Source organism: Lutjanus erythropterus, chromosome 20, assembly GCF_056507025.1.
Source record: "Lutjanus erythropterus isolate fLutEry1 chromosome 20, fLutEry1.hap2, whole genome shotgun sequence".
In the NCBI taxonomy this organism is placed as follows: Eukaryota; Metazoa; Chordata; class Actinopteri; order Lutjaniformes; family Lutjanidae; genus Lutjanus; species Lutjanus erythropterus.
Genome location: NC_139336.1, coordinates 23,879,772 through 23,893,093, shown reverse-complemented (window position 1 = coordinate 23,893,093; position 13,322 = coordinate 23,879,772). Strand labels below are relative to the sequence as shown.

The 13,322-nt window shown below is 40.0% G+C and overlaps 1 protein-coding gene across 1 annotated transcript in view; it reads right to left on the bottom strand.

Moving 5' to 3' along the window:
* The window catches only part of col5a1 (procollagen, type V, alpha 1), a 120,428-nt gene that overhangs the window by 29,315 nt on the left and 77,791 nt on the right, over positions 1-13,322 (bottom strand). The window contains exons 26-36 of the mRNA XM_084745798.1: positions 11,286-11,330; positions 11,007-11,060; positions 9,306-9,350; positions 8,900-8,953; positions 5,290-5,397; positions 3,618-3,671; positions 2,188-2,241; positions 1,375-1,419; positions 1,137-1,190; positions 1,011-1,055; positions 55-108 (exon numbers count right to left, since the gene is read on the bottom strand). Coding sequence (XP_084601924.1) covers positions 55-108; positions 1,011-1,055; positions 1,137-1,190; positions 1,375-1,419; positions 2,188-2,241; positions 3,618-3,671; positions 5,290-5,397; positions 8,900-8,953; positions 9,306-9,350; positions 11,007-11,060; positions 11,286-11,330 — 612 coding nt within the window. The remainder of the gene's footprint in view (positions 1-54; positions 109-1,010; positions 1,056-1,136; positions 1,191-1,374; positions 1,420-2,187; positions 2,242-3,617; positions 3,672-5,289; positions 5,398-8,899; positions 8,954-9,305; positions 9,351-11,006; positions 11,061-11,285; positions 11,331-13,322) is intronic.

Below are 13,322 nucleotides of genomic sequence, written 5' to 3'. Positions count from 1 at the left end.
AAGGAAAAAGCATGATGGGTTTGTGTACGTAGTCGTGTTTGAGTTTGGACTCACAGGAGGGCCCTTTGGTCCTGGGAAACCTGTTGGTCCCTGAGGGCCTGGCAGACCCTGAAACAAACAACAAATGATTCATGGTCAATAATCAGTTGTCTCTCAGGGAAACAGATGACGAGGGCCGTATTTAATGTCCTCTTCCTTCTGTTTCCAAACATGAGAACAACCTCACTGACTAACAGATCCAGACTACATGAACAAACCAACTGTCACCAACTAGATGACTATGCTGATTGGACAAATTACTTCACGTGGCTCTATTGTTAATAGTCCCGCCTCTTTGGGAACCTCGGTCAACTTTCTCCTTTCCTGTTTCCTGTGCTCGATAAGAAAACCAAAATCTGAATGTGATTAAAAGACATCGCTGAGAGAAGCAAAACTTACATATACTGCCACATTTAAAGTTAGCTAATGTTACCAAAACGCTAGCTAAATGGCTAGCTAATCTACATTAATCATTAGCTTGCTAGTTAGCCAGCAATTTGCTCAACTGCAACAAAACACTAGCTAATAGCTAATGTCAGCAAAACACTGAACTTGCTAGCTAATCAATCTTTAGCTAATGTTAGCCACTTTTACAGGTCCCCTAGCAACATCTTTCAACTATTTAAAACTTGATTTCTGCTTCATTTAACGATATTTAAAGCTGAAGTAATTTCATGAGTACGTCTTGTTCTACAGTAACGGTAGTGAGGCTGAGCTAAAGCTGATTAATTCCTATAAAATTAAAAAAATGGGATAATTCATTGTTGGTAATGTGATGCATGTAATGTTACTGCATTATAAACAAGATTTTTTACTGTCTAAAAACAAGCTCAATGAAACTGTTCAACTGTTGTTTTTTATGGTGAAGGTAATGGTGCTAGGATAAAAAAAAATCTTTATGAAATAATCTAATTTTCAAAACACATTTGCACTGTAAAAATGACCCCCGGTGACAGCATGATGGTACGTACCCTCTCTCCGGGAGGTCCTGGTGGGCCATCGTTTCCTGAGTTACCCTGAGGAGACAAAATAAGGAGTAAATGGTGAACTTGTATCGCAATATATGCAAGAAAGTGGCTGTAAAATATTTCACGCACCTTTGGTCCAGCTTTTCCTGTTGGTCCTCTCGGTCCTCTCTCTCCTCGAGGGCCCTTGAGAAAAAAGACAGAGTGATTAAAATCACAGAAAGGGACATTTGTGCCATGAAAATGTCATGCTTCGTGGTTAAATCCGTGTGGGTTTCCCCTCAAGCGTGCTCAGGTCGAGCCACCATTTTTGCTCAGGTGCCAAGCTCGCCATCTGTATATAAGCAGGAGACTGCTGAGTAAGACTTACTGTTGGTCCTCTCTGTCCGCGTGGGCCAGGCTTTCCTGCTGTTCCCTGTGGACACGAAGAACACACGCCATGATCAAAGGAGTGGCACTCGCATCATTAAGAGGCTGCATCCTCCAGAAGAAGGAGTCTAATGCCAGCAGACAGTCACATTTGCAAACACATTTAGGAGCTCAGAGATCATCTTTAATCATTAATTAGGAATTGCTTGTTTGGAAAGTAGCATCAATTTTTATCGTCACTTACATTAAATTCATTCCCACCTCAGAACAGGACATTTGAATCAGCAATAACGCGCAATATAACGGCATTAGAGCAACATTATGATCGCGGTGGCTGCATACATCTTTAATGAGAAAAACAATTATATCTTTTGTGTGGCTTTTAAGTTGCTGTGAAACTATGTTAATGGCGCTGCGATCCCTTTCGGTCCGGGAGCTCGGTCTCATAAATGTCACAAATGTTTTGTGAAGATGAAAAGCTTTATGTGCCTTGCTCCACTTGTGGTGAAAAACCATTACTCTCGCAGGCGAGCTAATGGCCCGTCCCTTAAACAAAGAAAATAAAGCATTGCTCGAGCACCACGAAGTGATAAACAAGGCTTTTGGTGCTTCGCAATGAGTTGTGTAAGTGGTAATGAAGAAGGAATGCAACTGTCGCTCTGTCCTTGGTGAAAATCTTTATTTTAGAACCATGCTAACTTCCTCCAGGTTGATAAATCTGGAGCGGGGACAGGAGCCCGTCTCCAGCGCTACGCCTGTATTGATCCAGTCCTTGTAGAAATGAGAGGAATAATAAGAAGTCTATCTGACGTACCCGAGTTCCTTTCTCTCCGTTGGCGCCAGGGAAACCTTGGAAACCCTGAGATCCCTGTGAGGAAGAAAGAGAGCAATTAATCATCTGAGAGACAAACCTTAAATATGTTGTACATTGTTTATTCTCTAGTGTATTCAATGAAATATGGGATTAAGTGCAGCATAAATAAAAGTAACATTTAATTGTTGTCGTATCAGGAGCCGACGGCTGACACCAAAAGGCATATTTAAATAAATCCCCGGCTCTTTGATCAGAGAGCTTCAAGCGTGTCCGGTTGTCAGACTCCGGATGAGCCGTCAAAAGTTCAGCCCAGCAGCCCTCACACGCACATGTGTGCATTTTACATTCTCTTTCAAATACACACAGACTACAGACTGTGTGGTGACACAGATGTTTGCGTTTACATGCACAAAATATTCAGTGTTTTGCCTTTATTCCAAAAATGACAATATTCCTACTAAGCTGTTGACATGGCTAATGAAAATGAATATTCCACTAATATTCCCTTTTATATGCAGCCATCCATAGTCTAATTAACTTAACAAAGTACATCCTCCGGCTAATATTATCTATCATATCCAAACAGGGTTTCTGCACATTTCAACAAGTTAAATTTAAGGCCTTTATTAAAGACCTTTTTCAGACCATTATAAACACAATTTCTCACCTATTTCAGTTAATCTCATAATAATTATTAATATTAATTAATATTAATCAATATCTTAATGAGATCTGCAAATTCAAATCATGTAATGTAAGACCGCTGGTCCTTCCCACATGTGAAGATGAAGCCTGAGGTTATCTGAATAATCTCTGTGGTTATCGGTTCCATGCTGGTTCCATTTTCTAGTTGTTAGTGTGATCAATGGAAATACATCTAAAAATGAGACTGAAGTAAACGCAACTTTTTACATAACATTAACTTCATAATCCAATCGTTTCTAAAATGAAAAGAATTGTATTAAAGACATTTTAAGATAAATTCAAAAAACCTGTTGATATCTACGTCCTTCATAATGTTTAAAAGTATGGGTGGGTCTCTTACCAACCAGGAATGTAGGTTTTTTCTTTTCTGCATGCAAACTGTTGCCTAGTTGGTTTGTTTATAAAGCACAGAGCTGCTAAAAGGGCAAACTGTGGTCAAATCCACAAATTAAACATATTTTCTGAATGTGCTACTTGTCCAAAGAATGCTCCTAAAATCTGAATAATATCAGCATATAAATGTCTAGTTTAGAAAAACCAAATGGAATATGCTGTTTAAATGACCTGTATTAAATTCAGTACATTGTCATACTGTGAACTAGTGGAAAATTAGCTTGCACGTAAACATGGTCATTTAAATTGTGTCCCTTATCAATAGGGTTTTAAAGTTACTCTGTAGTAAAATCAGTGAATTAATAAGATATATATTGTATGTGTTTAATTACCTTTGGTCCTTGTCTTCCTGGGTATCCTGGCAATCCGGGAACTCCAAGTTTACCCTGTAAATGAGAAAAGACAAATGTCTTTAGATTCACTTGAAAGGCTATTACAGTGTTCTCAGTTCTGATTGGTCAATTACATCATTCTAAGGAGCGTTATTTCTAAAGAGCACATTGATGAAAAATAAACTTGCATCAACCTGTCAGGGTTTATTTGGCCATAATGATTGTACATTATCCCTTTCTTAGCTTTGCAAGTTCATAAACAGATTAAGAAACACAACAGCCAAAATCTATTCAGAGGAGTTTTTTTTCTCTCAAGCCCTGAAAATGATGAATCCTACAATTCCCATCATGCAACTCAACAGCTTATCCTCCTTAACGCCCTGGAGACATCATCAGGGTGTTTCTTAAGCAGGCTTATTTTCATCGTCGATTAATCTGTGGTTAATTTTCTCAATTAATAAATTAGTTTTTTGATCCATAAAAGTTAGAAGACGGTCAAAAATGTTGATCAACGTTTCCCGAAGCCAAAGGTGACGTCCTCAAATGTCTCGTTTCACTCAGAAAGATATTCAGTCTACTGTCACAGAGGAGTAAAGAAACCAAACCCTTGGGAATTATATTATGTTCTTCGATACTGCAGGATATTTGTGATGTATACGTTAAATATATGAGACACTTATAGACACTTATTGATGTGACTTTGTAGTTTTTTTATGGGTGATCATAAATGCAAATATAATAAAACCATCAGTAGAATTTCTATACGATGTTGATCTCTTAATGAGCATCTTGTAAACCTAAATACCAGACAAACAGACTGCAACCAGCCCACATTATATGACATTTGTGCAGCTGCAAGTGTAAACAAATAGAACAGTCGTCTTATTCTTGTAATAAAACTACATTAAATTATGAACAAGCAGCAGGATTTATTAGAAGCAGCTCGGTGTCAGAGTGCTGAAACGTTGGCTGCTGCTCAGGCTCTAATTAAATATGAAAATGACTCAGCTGTTACCTCATGTGTCATCCAGACACAGACCAGTGTCTACATCTATAATGCAGTGTTAATGCAAATACTTGTGCAATTCACATTCAGAGCAGGAACTTCACTGCAAGGAAAAAAAAAGGTTTAAGGATAATAAACACATGCACTGTTTACTGTGGAACACGACTGCGGCGTTCCCTCCAACTCCGGCTAACGACTCGCCGAATCAGATCATTCACACAGTCGCAGCGATAATCAACATCTGTTCAAGCTCATTTTTAAGCCTTTAGTGAAACACCATTAAGAAGCTGCATCGTCTATAAAAGAATGAAGTTTGTTTTTTAAAGAAAAAAAAAACAAAAAAAAAATGGCCGAGGTATTGTCAGCGACAGCAGTGTTCAATTTAACAATGAAGAACGTTAAGAAGTGGATCCATTTTGGGCTCCCAGCTGGTTCAAGAGCAGCAGGAATGAGAAATCGGTTGCTGTTCAGAGAAGGATCGGAAAAACTATTTTGCTTGTTAAGTCCTGCTGAGCTATCAGCCGAGATCAAACATGACGGATGATACAAAATAACTTTTTTATCCTCTTTCATCAGTCTGTGTAAAGTTTAGCCAGAGGACATCTGCAGTATCTGTGGGGTATCGGTGTTTCGGTTGTAGGAGCCAAACGGGCAGACGGAGCTCACCTTCTCACCAGTCGGGCCAAGAGGACCGGCGTCTCCTGGGAGACCTGAGCGACCCTTTGGTCCCTCGGGGCCGTCTTCTCCTCTGGGTCCCGCTGATCCAAGTTCTCCCTGGAAAACAGAGGGAACGCAAAAATACGATAAGATCAGATGGAACTTTATTAATCCTGGAGGAAATTTCAAGAGATTGCCCCAAAATTACAGTAATAACAACAACAGAATATTAAATATAAAGTTAAATATAAACTGTAAAGCGTATAAGGAGTAAATGCAAAGAAACAGTGCCTTATAGGATAACAACAGATGTAAGATAAGTTGAGAAAAAAGGAAAAAGCAGTATTGTCTAGGGGTTAAATCACAAGTCGGTACGACATTTGGTTCAAGTCAGGGGCCTGAGATTGATATCAGATGATATCATATGTCCATTTGAATTTCAATTTTCAAAATAAATCACCATTTATGCAGATTTATTTTTTGCGAGGTTAAAATGCCAGATAAAACTGTAGGATAGCTAATTAATTATTCTTCATAATCTGAGCACGACGAGCAGAGAGACGCTTTGCACAGGCAAGTCAGTCAATTAAGGGAACCATTTTGCATCTTAATACAGTAACAATAGGTGTTTGCTTTTGGCCCGTGGCCCACCATCAAGCTAAAGAAAAAAGTTTGGGCTGCACAAGGTCCTCTGTCAGCATCAGGTCTGAACACACACTGCTACATACTAATAATTTATCATTTTCCTCACAGCTACCATGTGGAGTTTTCTCACCAAAATGCCTTTAATGAGGAAAACAATTACATCTTGTGATACACAAATATACTCGTGTATCCTTGAGGCGTAGTTAACATGTTTAATGATTTTTGTTTCATCATAAACCATAAAAAGAAATAGAAATAAATGAGCAAAGCCAATTTCTAACTATATATTTTAATATCTTATGTGTCTGGATCAAGTTTACACCAGCTGGCACTTTCTTTCTTTCGTGCCTTTTGCTGGGTCATTATTACATTTCCGGGCGCATTACCGCCACCAACTGTCGATCAGTTAATTAGCGTGAAACACTACATTACACATTTGCACCTCTGTCGTCTACAAGTGTCAGGAATGTTTATCCTGTTAGCACAGCCGGGGTGAAATGATTCCCGGTTTACCAGTTTAATGATAAACTGTATTAAATTGAAAATTGTCATAAAACCACATTTGATTACTGCACTTTGACATCGCAAAAAGGACACATTTTCAGTTTAAACGATAATATTGATGACTGGGATCATTTTGGTCACTAATAACTGTGATATGAATTTTTCATACATTTCATCTCAAGAGCACATTAGTGTTCAAAAACTCTCGATCAGCTTCTTACGGTGTGTGACGGGGTCCTTCGTGAACACATTTTCTACCAAAGTTGTGGGGTTGTTCGCTTATGTTGCCTAGCAACTGTCAATCAAATCTTATAAAGCCTCACGTACATCATCCCGATGAAGCAGATATGTTTTATTCTGAATAAATAATAACTAAGGATGTATAATAATTGGTCAAAAAAACAAACTTGTTCAGTTCAAAGGTTATTCAGTTTGTAATAAAGGTAAATATTTTTCATCTTAGGCTGAAGAATCAGCTTTTTCCTCTCCAAACTATCACTATTACATCGGCCTTTAAAAATCCATTATCAGTCGTTCTCTAATTCAGTGTCATAAAGACATACTTAAGGGTTTAAAACCTCTGGTGTTTGGGACATGTAAAGTCTTCCAGTATATGAAGTAATGTCATGCAATAAATTATTATATAAAAAAAGGAAATGATTTGTACTGTATTAGATTATTCCTTTGCAACGCCTTCCTATTCTTATACATTTTTATTGGTGTCACGAGTTCAACTAAATAACAACATTTTTCTCCTTGAGCAAACGGGTCCGGGTAATTCAGGTCGCCCGTTGTGAGTGTAAAGTTGCTTAAAGAATCAAGTAAAGCTATTTTCCCTTGCCGCCTGCCTCTCAAAGCCGTTAGCGATCCTATTATCGCTCCTCTCTGTACGTGCGCTCTACTTCTAGCGGGACACACACTAAATGACAGAGTACAAACTCGCTCTGACAACCAGTCGTTGCTGCGGAGACCCAGCGGTGTGTGAAAGGTATCTAGTTAAAGGCTTGTGCGGAGTTGCACAAGCAAGCGAGTGCGCGCACACACCCACACTCGAGTACACATAAAACGGCATCAAGCAAACTGTACTTGACTTACACTCACAAGCTCATCAAAGAGAACACTTTAAATTGAGCACTCACACACACACACACTTTTCATAGGCGCGCTTAAAAATGAGTCATTTAGATTCTGGTCCATGTGTGTCTCCTCCAGAGCAGAGGGCCTCCTCAAATCCTTGCTTTCATCTGGATCTGCTACATCTCCAGAGGAAAACAGGCTGCAGCCCTGTGTCTCTCTCTCGAGTTTGATGGGGTTTAAAGTGCCATTGATTTCTCCTTCCCTTCTGTACTCCGCTATAGACAGCCCGGTCAGGGACTGGGGGTTTTGATGTTTGAAGTGCGGGCTGGGGTGAAGTATGTTTCTCACTGTAAAAGACTGTTTGGCTGCTACTTGACATTGTAAATCCCTAATGCAGTTTGGAGAGGGAAGCCGTTGCTGGGTACACCTGTCAAACTTGTGCTTTTCTCCCAAAGTTTTCAGGGTTCAGACTGACTGGAAAGTGGCAGAGTAGGGGACAGAAAAGGAATTGGAAACTGCTCATGTAAACACATGTGCTACCAGCTTACAATAGGAACAACAGCTTATGTTTGCTCATTAACCACAATTCCAAAGTGGTCACCGTGGCCATAAGGGGCTAACTAGCTTCAGGTAAATGTTACAACTGTCTGTTTATCCCTGTCCCTGGTGTTTCTTTTACTTTTACTACTTTCTTTTAATACTCCTGACTTTCATTTATTGATTTAAAAAAAATTGGCTGCATGTAGTTGTACAAGTTGTAAAGCATTAAAATTGAAAAATGTCTGACAAGCTGGATGCCAAAAGCAGACACAACTGAGTTTTAAGGATGATAGCAAAGCAAAGACCAGATAATTAACACTTTACCATTTGATAAAAGTTAGTATTTTTCTGGCCATGATGGATTAAAACATAAAAAGTAATTAATATGAATGCATTTGAATAAATTCAAAGCAAAAGTTGCACTTGTATTTATTGTCTGCTGCAAGATGAACGAGATTGCGACACAGACGGGTTACTGAAGCTGTTCTCCTGCAGTTAACAATAAAGTTAGCTAGCTTGGCAACTTGTAGCAACTTTGTTTGGGTTTTTTCCACACAGTCGGTCACAGACTGATGGTCTGAACTTGCACTATCCCGTGACTAACTAATTGACCAACTGTGGTTGCTTGTTCCTGATGATAATACAGTACAGGTACGTGCTTTAAAGCCCTTAACATTCTAAGCAGACCAGATTGCATATGCAGCAGATAGCAGGACGGTCAAGAGACTTGAAACTTGACTTGGACTTGTGACCAAAGACTCGTGAGCATCTCTGCTCATCACTTGAATGAATCTGAACAATGTTCCCAGCTCTCACGATGTGACTGAGTTCAGTCGAAACAGTGAAGCCTTACCTTGTCACCCTTGATACCCATATCTCCCTTGAAGCCGGGGAAGCCGTCTTCTCCCTGACAGGAGAGAAAAGGAGACACAGGGGTGAGGATGTAATGAAGGAGAAAGGACGGGATAATCCAGATGTTGAAACCATTTGTGTCGTATTCACACACTCAGAGACAAGCACACACACAGATGTGGAGTCTTGGCACGATCCCCTGTTGCCATAGAAACCCTTGATGGACTTTTTTTTTTTCTTCTGTGGCAGCAAAATTCAAATCAGTTTCGCAGGATTTTAGTGAGATTTTCATTAGCATGAAACATCTTCTGTGAGACCGCTGTCATCATCACCATTATCACGTATCTGAAGTTTAAAAACTCATCGTTTCACACTTTCTTTGACTTTCTTAGTTTGAGCTCTCTTACCTTTTCACCCTTGTTTCCTTTAAGACCGCGAACGCCATCAGCTCCCTGTGATGCAAGAAGAGACAGACGTTACATGCCGACATTTTGGACAAACGGGAGAGCGTTCAGTCACGCCATGAGCCCAGAGGATATTCACGCCCAATATGATTCTAAAATAAGGCTGCAAACTGGGTAGAGTCATCTGATGTAGCTGCTTTTTTACTTTTCAAATGCATCAAACAAGATTGCCATGGAGGACACACCATGTAATGGCTGCATTTAGATGTGTTTTTTTTTTTCTGTTTGAAATCCTCTCAACCTCTTCTCCCGACCCTTCATCTCATCTTCCCAGAGACAGCAGACATTTCAGACTCCAGCTAGAAGTCAAGCCACTTGTGTGATCCCTGCTCTCAGTGGAGGCTTTAACGATTGGATCAATCACACCCTCTTGCCGAGATTTTATTTGATGGGATTTCTTTTGTCTTGGTTTTATCAGCTACTGATGACAGCAAACAGGAGCAGTGCTGGGTGCCCTGAGCCCTTATCAGCCCCTGTGACTAACCTCATGTGGGCAAAGTGATGTAAGGTCCGAAGAGGTGACTTTGCCTGTCTTAATCTTTTTTGTTCCTCTGTTGCAAAGGCAGGGGCCATTGAACCAAATTCCACATGGTTCCTCTTTTAAAGAAGTAATTTGTATTATTTAATGTGGGGTTGTATGAGGTATTTAATGATAATAAGCTGCCGTAGATGGCGGTTGCCACGCCCTCAGTTAGGAAGCATGGAAGCTAAGCATTGAATTGTAATGGATGAGGTTGGGCACAAAAGGTATTTTAGCCACTTAAAAAGGTCTGCCTAAAAAAAATTCACCTTTACTTTGCTGTCAGACAAACTTTTTTCATGGTAAACTGCTGTTATACAAGAAAAACAAAGCTCTCTCAAAACCAACCAAATTCCATTGGCGAAATCAGTAATTTTACCTCGCAGAAAACAGGAGTTGCTGGTCTACTGCTGCCTCAATCTGTTAATATGTTTGTGCTATTGTGTGACTTTGGTGAATTGGAACTATCCTTTTAAAACACTGAAGTCACACAATAACAAAAACAAACTAACAGACTGAGGCAGCAGTAGAACAGCAGCTCCTAAATTCTGTGAGATAAAATGACTGATTTCACCTATGGAGTTTGGTTAGTTTAGCGAGAGTGATAGTTTTCTTGTATAACAGTGGTTTCCTGTCAGAAAAGGCTGTCTGACGGCAAAGTAAAGCCATGAACATATTCCAAATATAGTGAAGACTTTAACTGATTTTTTAAGTGGACATTGTTTAAGAGGCTAAATGACCTTTTGTTCTTAACCCTGCTGACAGCAGTTCATTGCTTAGCTTCTCTGCTGGTACTCCTCTCTGCTTCTTCAAACTGGGGGCGTGCAGACCACTATTGGCTGTAGGTAATACCTCTGACTATCGATAAGTACCTCATACAACTCTACATCAAATAATCCAAATTATCCTTTCAGGGAAGGTAATTTAGCAGGAAAGTAGGTCTTTTAATTTGTTTAATAACAGCTTTTTACAAAATCACACTTAGCTGTTGACAAACATTGAAAATAATACCACAGGTTTTTTTTTCCAGATGCATTTTACACCCGTAACAGTTGCTAATTGCACTGCACCAGTAGCTGATGATATCACAAATGAATTTATTAAGTGGTTGATAATCATCTCACCTTCACGCCTCGGGGCCCAGGATATCCAATGGGTCCTTGAGGGCCAGGTGGGCCCTAGGGGAGATAGACGTTCGGTGAGAGCTTGTACCACACACGCAATTACAGTACACACATGCACCCACAGCGCTACTGTTATCTACAGTACATTAATGCAAAAATGTTTTATGCAAATGTGTCTGAAGTAGGACAAAGGGAGGAGAAAGAAGCAGAAATAAATCCAGAAACGAACAAATGCAAGCTCCAAAAATTAAGAGAAGCAGAGAAAGATATAAAACTTACCATGTGTCCTTTCTCTCCGGGAGGCCCCTCCTTTCCAGGGTGACCCTGTGAATTATTAAGAGAAATATTATTGCATCTCATTTCAGGATAATTACTACCATAAATACTACAACACCCCCCCTCCCCGAACTGAGGGATTAAGTTGTAAAACTATGGGAGGACGTATCAAACTGGAAAATTGGAAGAAGGGCCTTTGGAGTTCAATCTCATTTGGGATTTTTATCCTTAATGCACAGTATTATAGAGGCACTACTGGCTATTGCTGGCCTCTAAAAGCCAAGATTGCCCTTCTGGGACTTCACAATACATTACAGACACAGTGTACACGCATGAGCACAACAACACAATGCAGAAGACACAACAGCACACGTCTAATAGGGATGTTAGGTTAAATGAGAAAAAAAAAGGAATGGGAGGAAATTGATTGCATTCTCAAGAGACAAAAGAGCTCCGCAAATCCTCTGATGGTCTTTTAGTGACGTGAGAGAGGATAGAGACAGAAATAAATATCACGCTCTTAGAGTTAAAAGCGCACACTGGAACCACAGAGGGTTCTTTGGCTTGTGCTCACAGGAAAACCCTTTTTGGTTCCTGGTAGAACATGTTACAAAGGTTGGACTGGGAACCCTTTCATGATTAGTTATATGAAGACTTTTACAACAGTCTGTGAAAGGTTCCACCCAGAACATTCTCTGAGAGGTTCTTAAGAGAACCCTTCTATGGTTTTATGGTTCCACCCAGAGCCCTGTTTTGGCCCTTTTCCACCAAAACAGTTCTGGTTCCTGAACCAGTTCTGTTCAATGTTCTCGGAACCTTGGTGCCATCCTTTCTACCAGTTTGACTGGAACCACTGTAATCAAGTACCATCAGAGTCGTCAACAGACCTATAGAACAACTTGAAGAATATGAGACGCCCACTTGGTTCCCAAAGAAAATCCCTCTATTTTTTGGTTCCAGCTGGGAACAAACTGTTTCACATTAAGAACCAGTGCATTTTTGATGAAAATGCTCAGAACGGTTCAGTTTTAGGTGTGAGAACTGGAACAGGGCTAGTTCCACGTCGCTGGAAAAGGCCCATCTGGAGATTCTATCCAGAACCTTTACACCTTCGAAGGGTGCTAACAACAGCCTACTCAGGAGGTTCTAACATGAACCTGATGTCATTTAAAACTGACATCTGTCAAATACAAAATTTTCAATCCCTCAAATAAAAGCGCTACACAGAAAAAAAGTGTTCTTCAGCTCCACCAAAAATAAATTGGTTCAGAACCTGAAAAGTTGGTCCCCAACTGGAAATGGTTCACTAGGTAGCACCAAGGTTCCAAGGACTCTGAAAACCAGTTAAAGAACCAGAGCTTGTTTGGTGGGGGGAAAAAAAGCTCCTTAGGCCTTTCAATCAACATGGAACCAGTGCCGTTCCAGTTCCCACACCTAATTTTGAACCATTCTGAGCATTTTTTGCAAAGAATGAACTGGCTCAGAACCTGAAAAAGGGGAACCCAATTAGGTGTGTCATATTCTACTGGTTGTTGTGCACGGTGCAACATGCAAAAACTGGCAGAAATGCCGGCTACTTCACTAGCACCTCGGATCCAAGGTTTTTGAATGGAACTGGTTCAAGACCCAAAGATTATTAGGTGGAAAAGGGCCCCCTTGTGGTTGCAAGAACCATTTTATATTCTAAGGATTTCATGTACATTGTAGAACTCACTCAGGGGCATCTAAAAAATATATTAGTTTTATTAATAGTTTCATCTATAACCCTCGTTCCACAAAGAACCATATTGTAATCAGATGAGGCAAAAAATGCAAAATTTAGAAAACGTCTCAACAATCCATGAAGAACTCTTTATTCCAAAAAAGGTTCTTAATGGAACCCCTGGCCACATACAGAACAAATGACAAACCCTTTCTTCAAAAAGCAAATGGATCTGGATAGAACCTCAGTCCTTTAGGAAGAACCCTTTTGGAGCCCTTATTTCTGAGTGTAGAGACGACAGAATGAGGGGCAGCGAGGGTCACTGACATCGAAATACA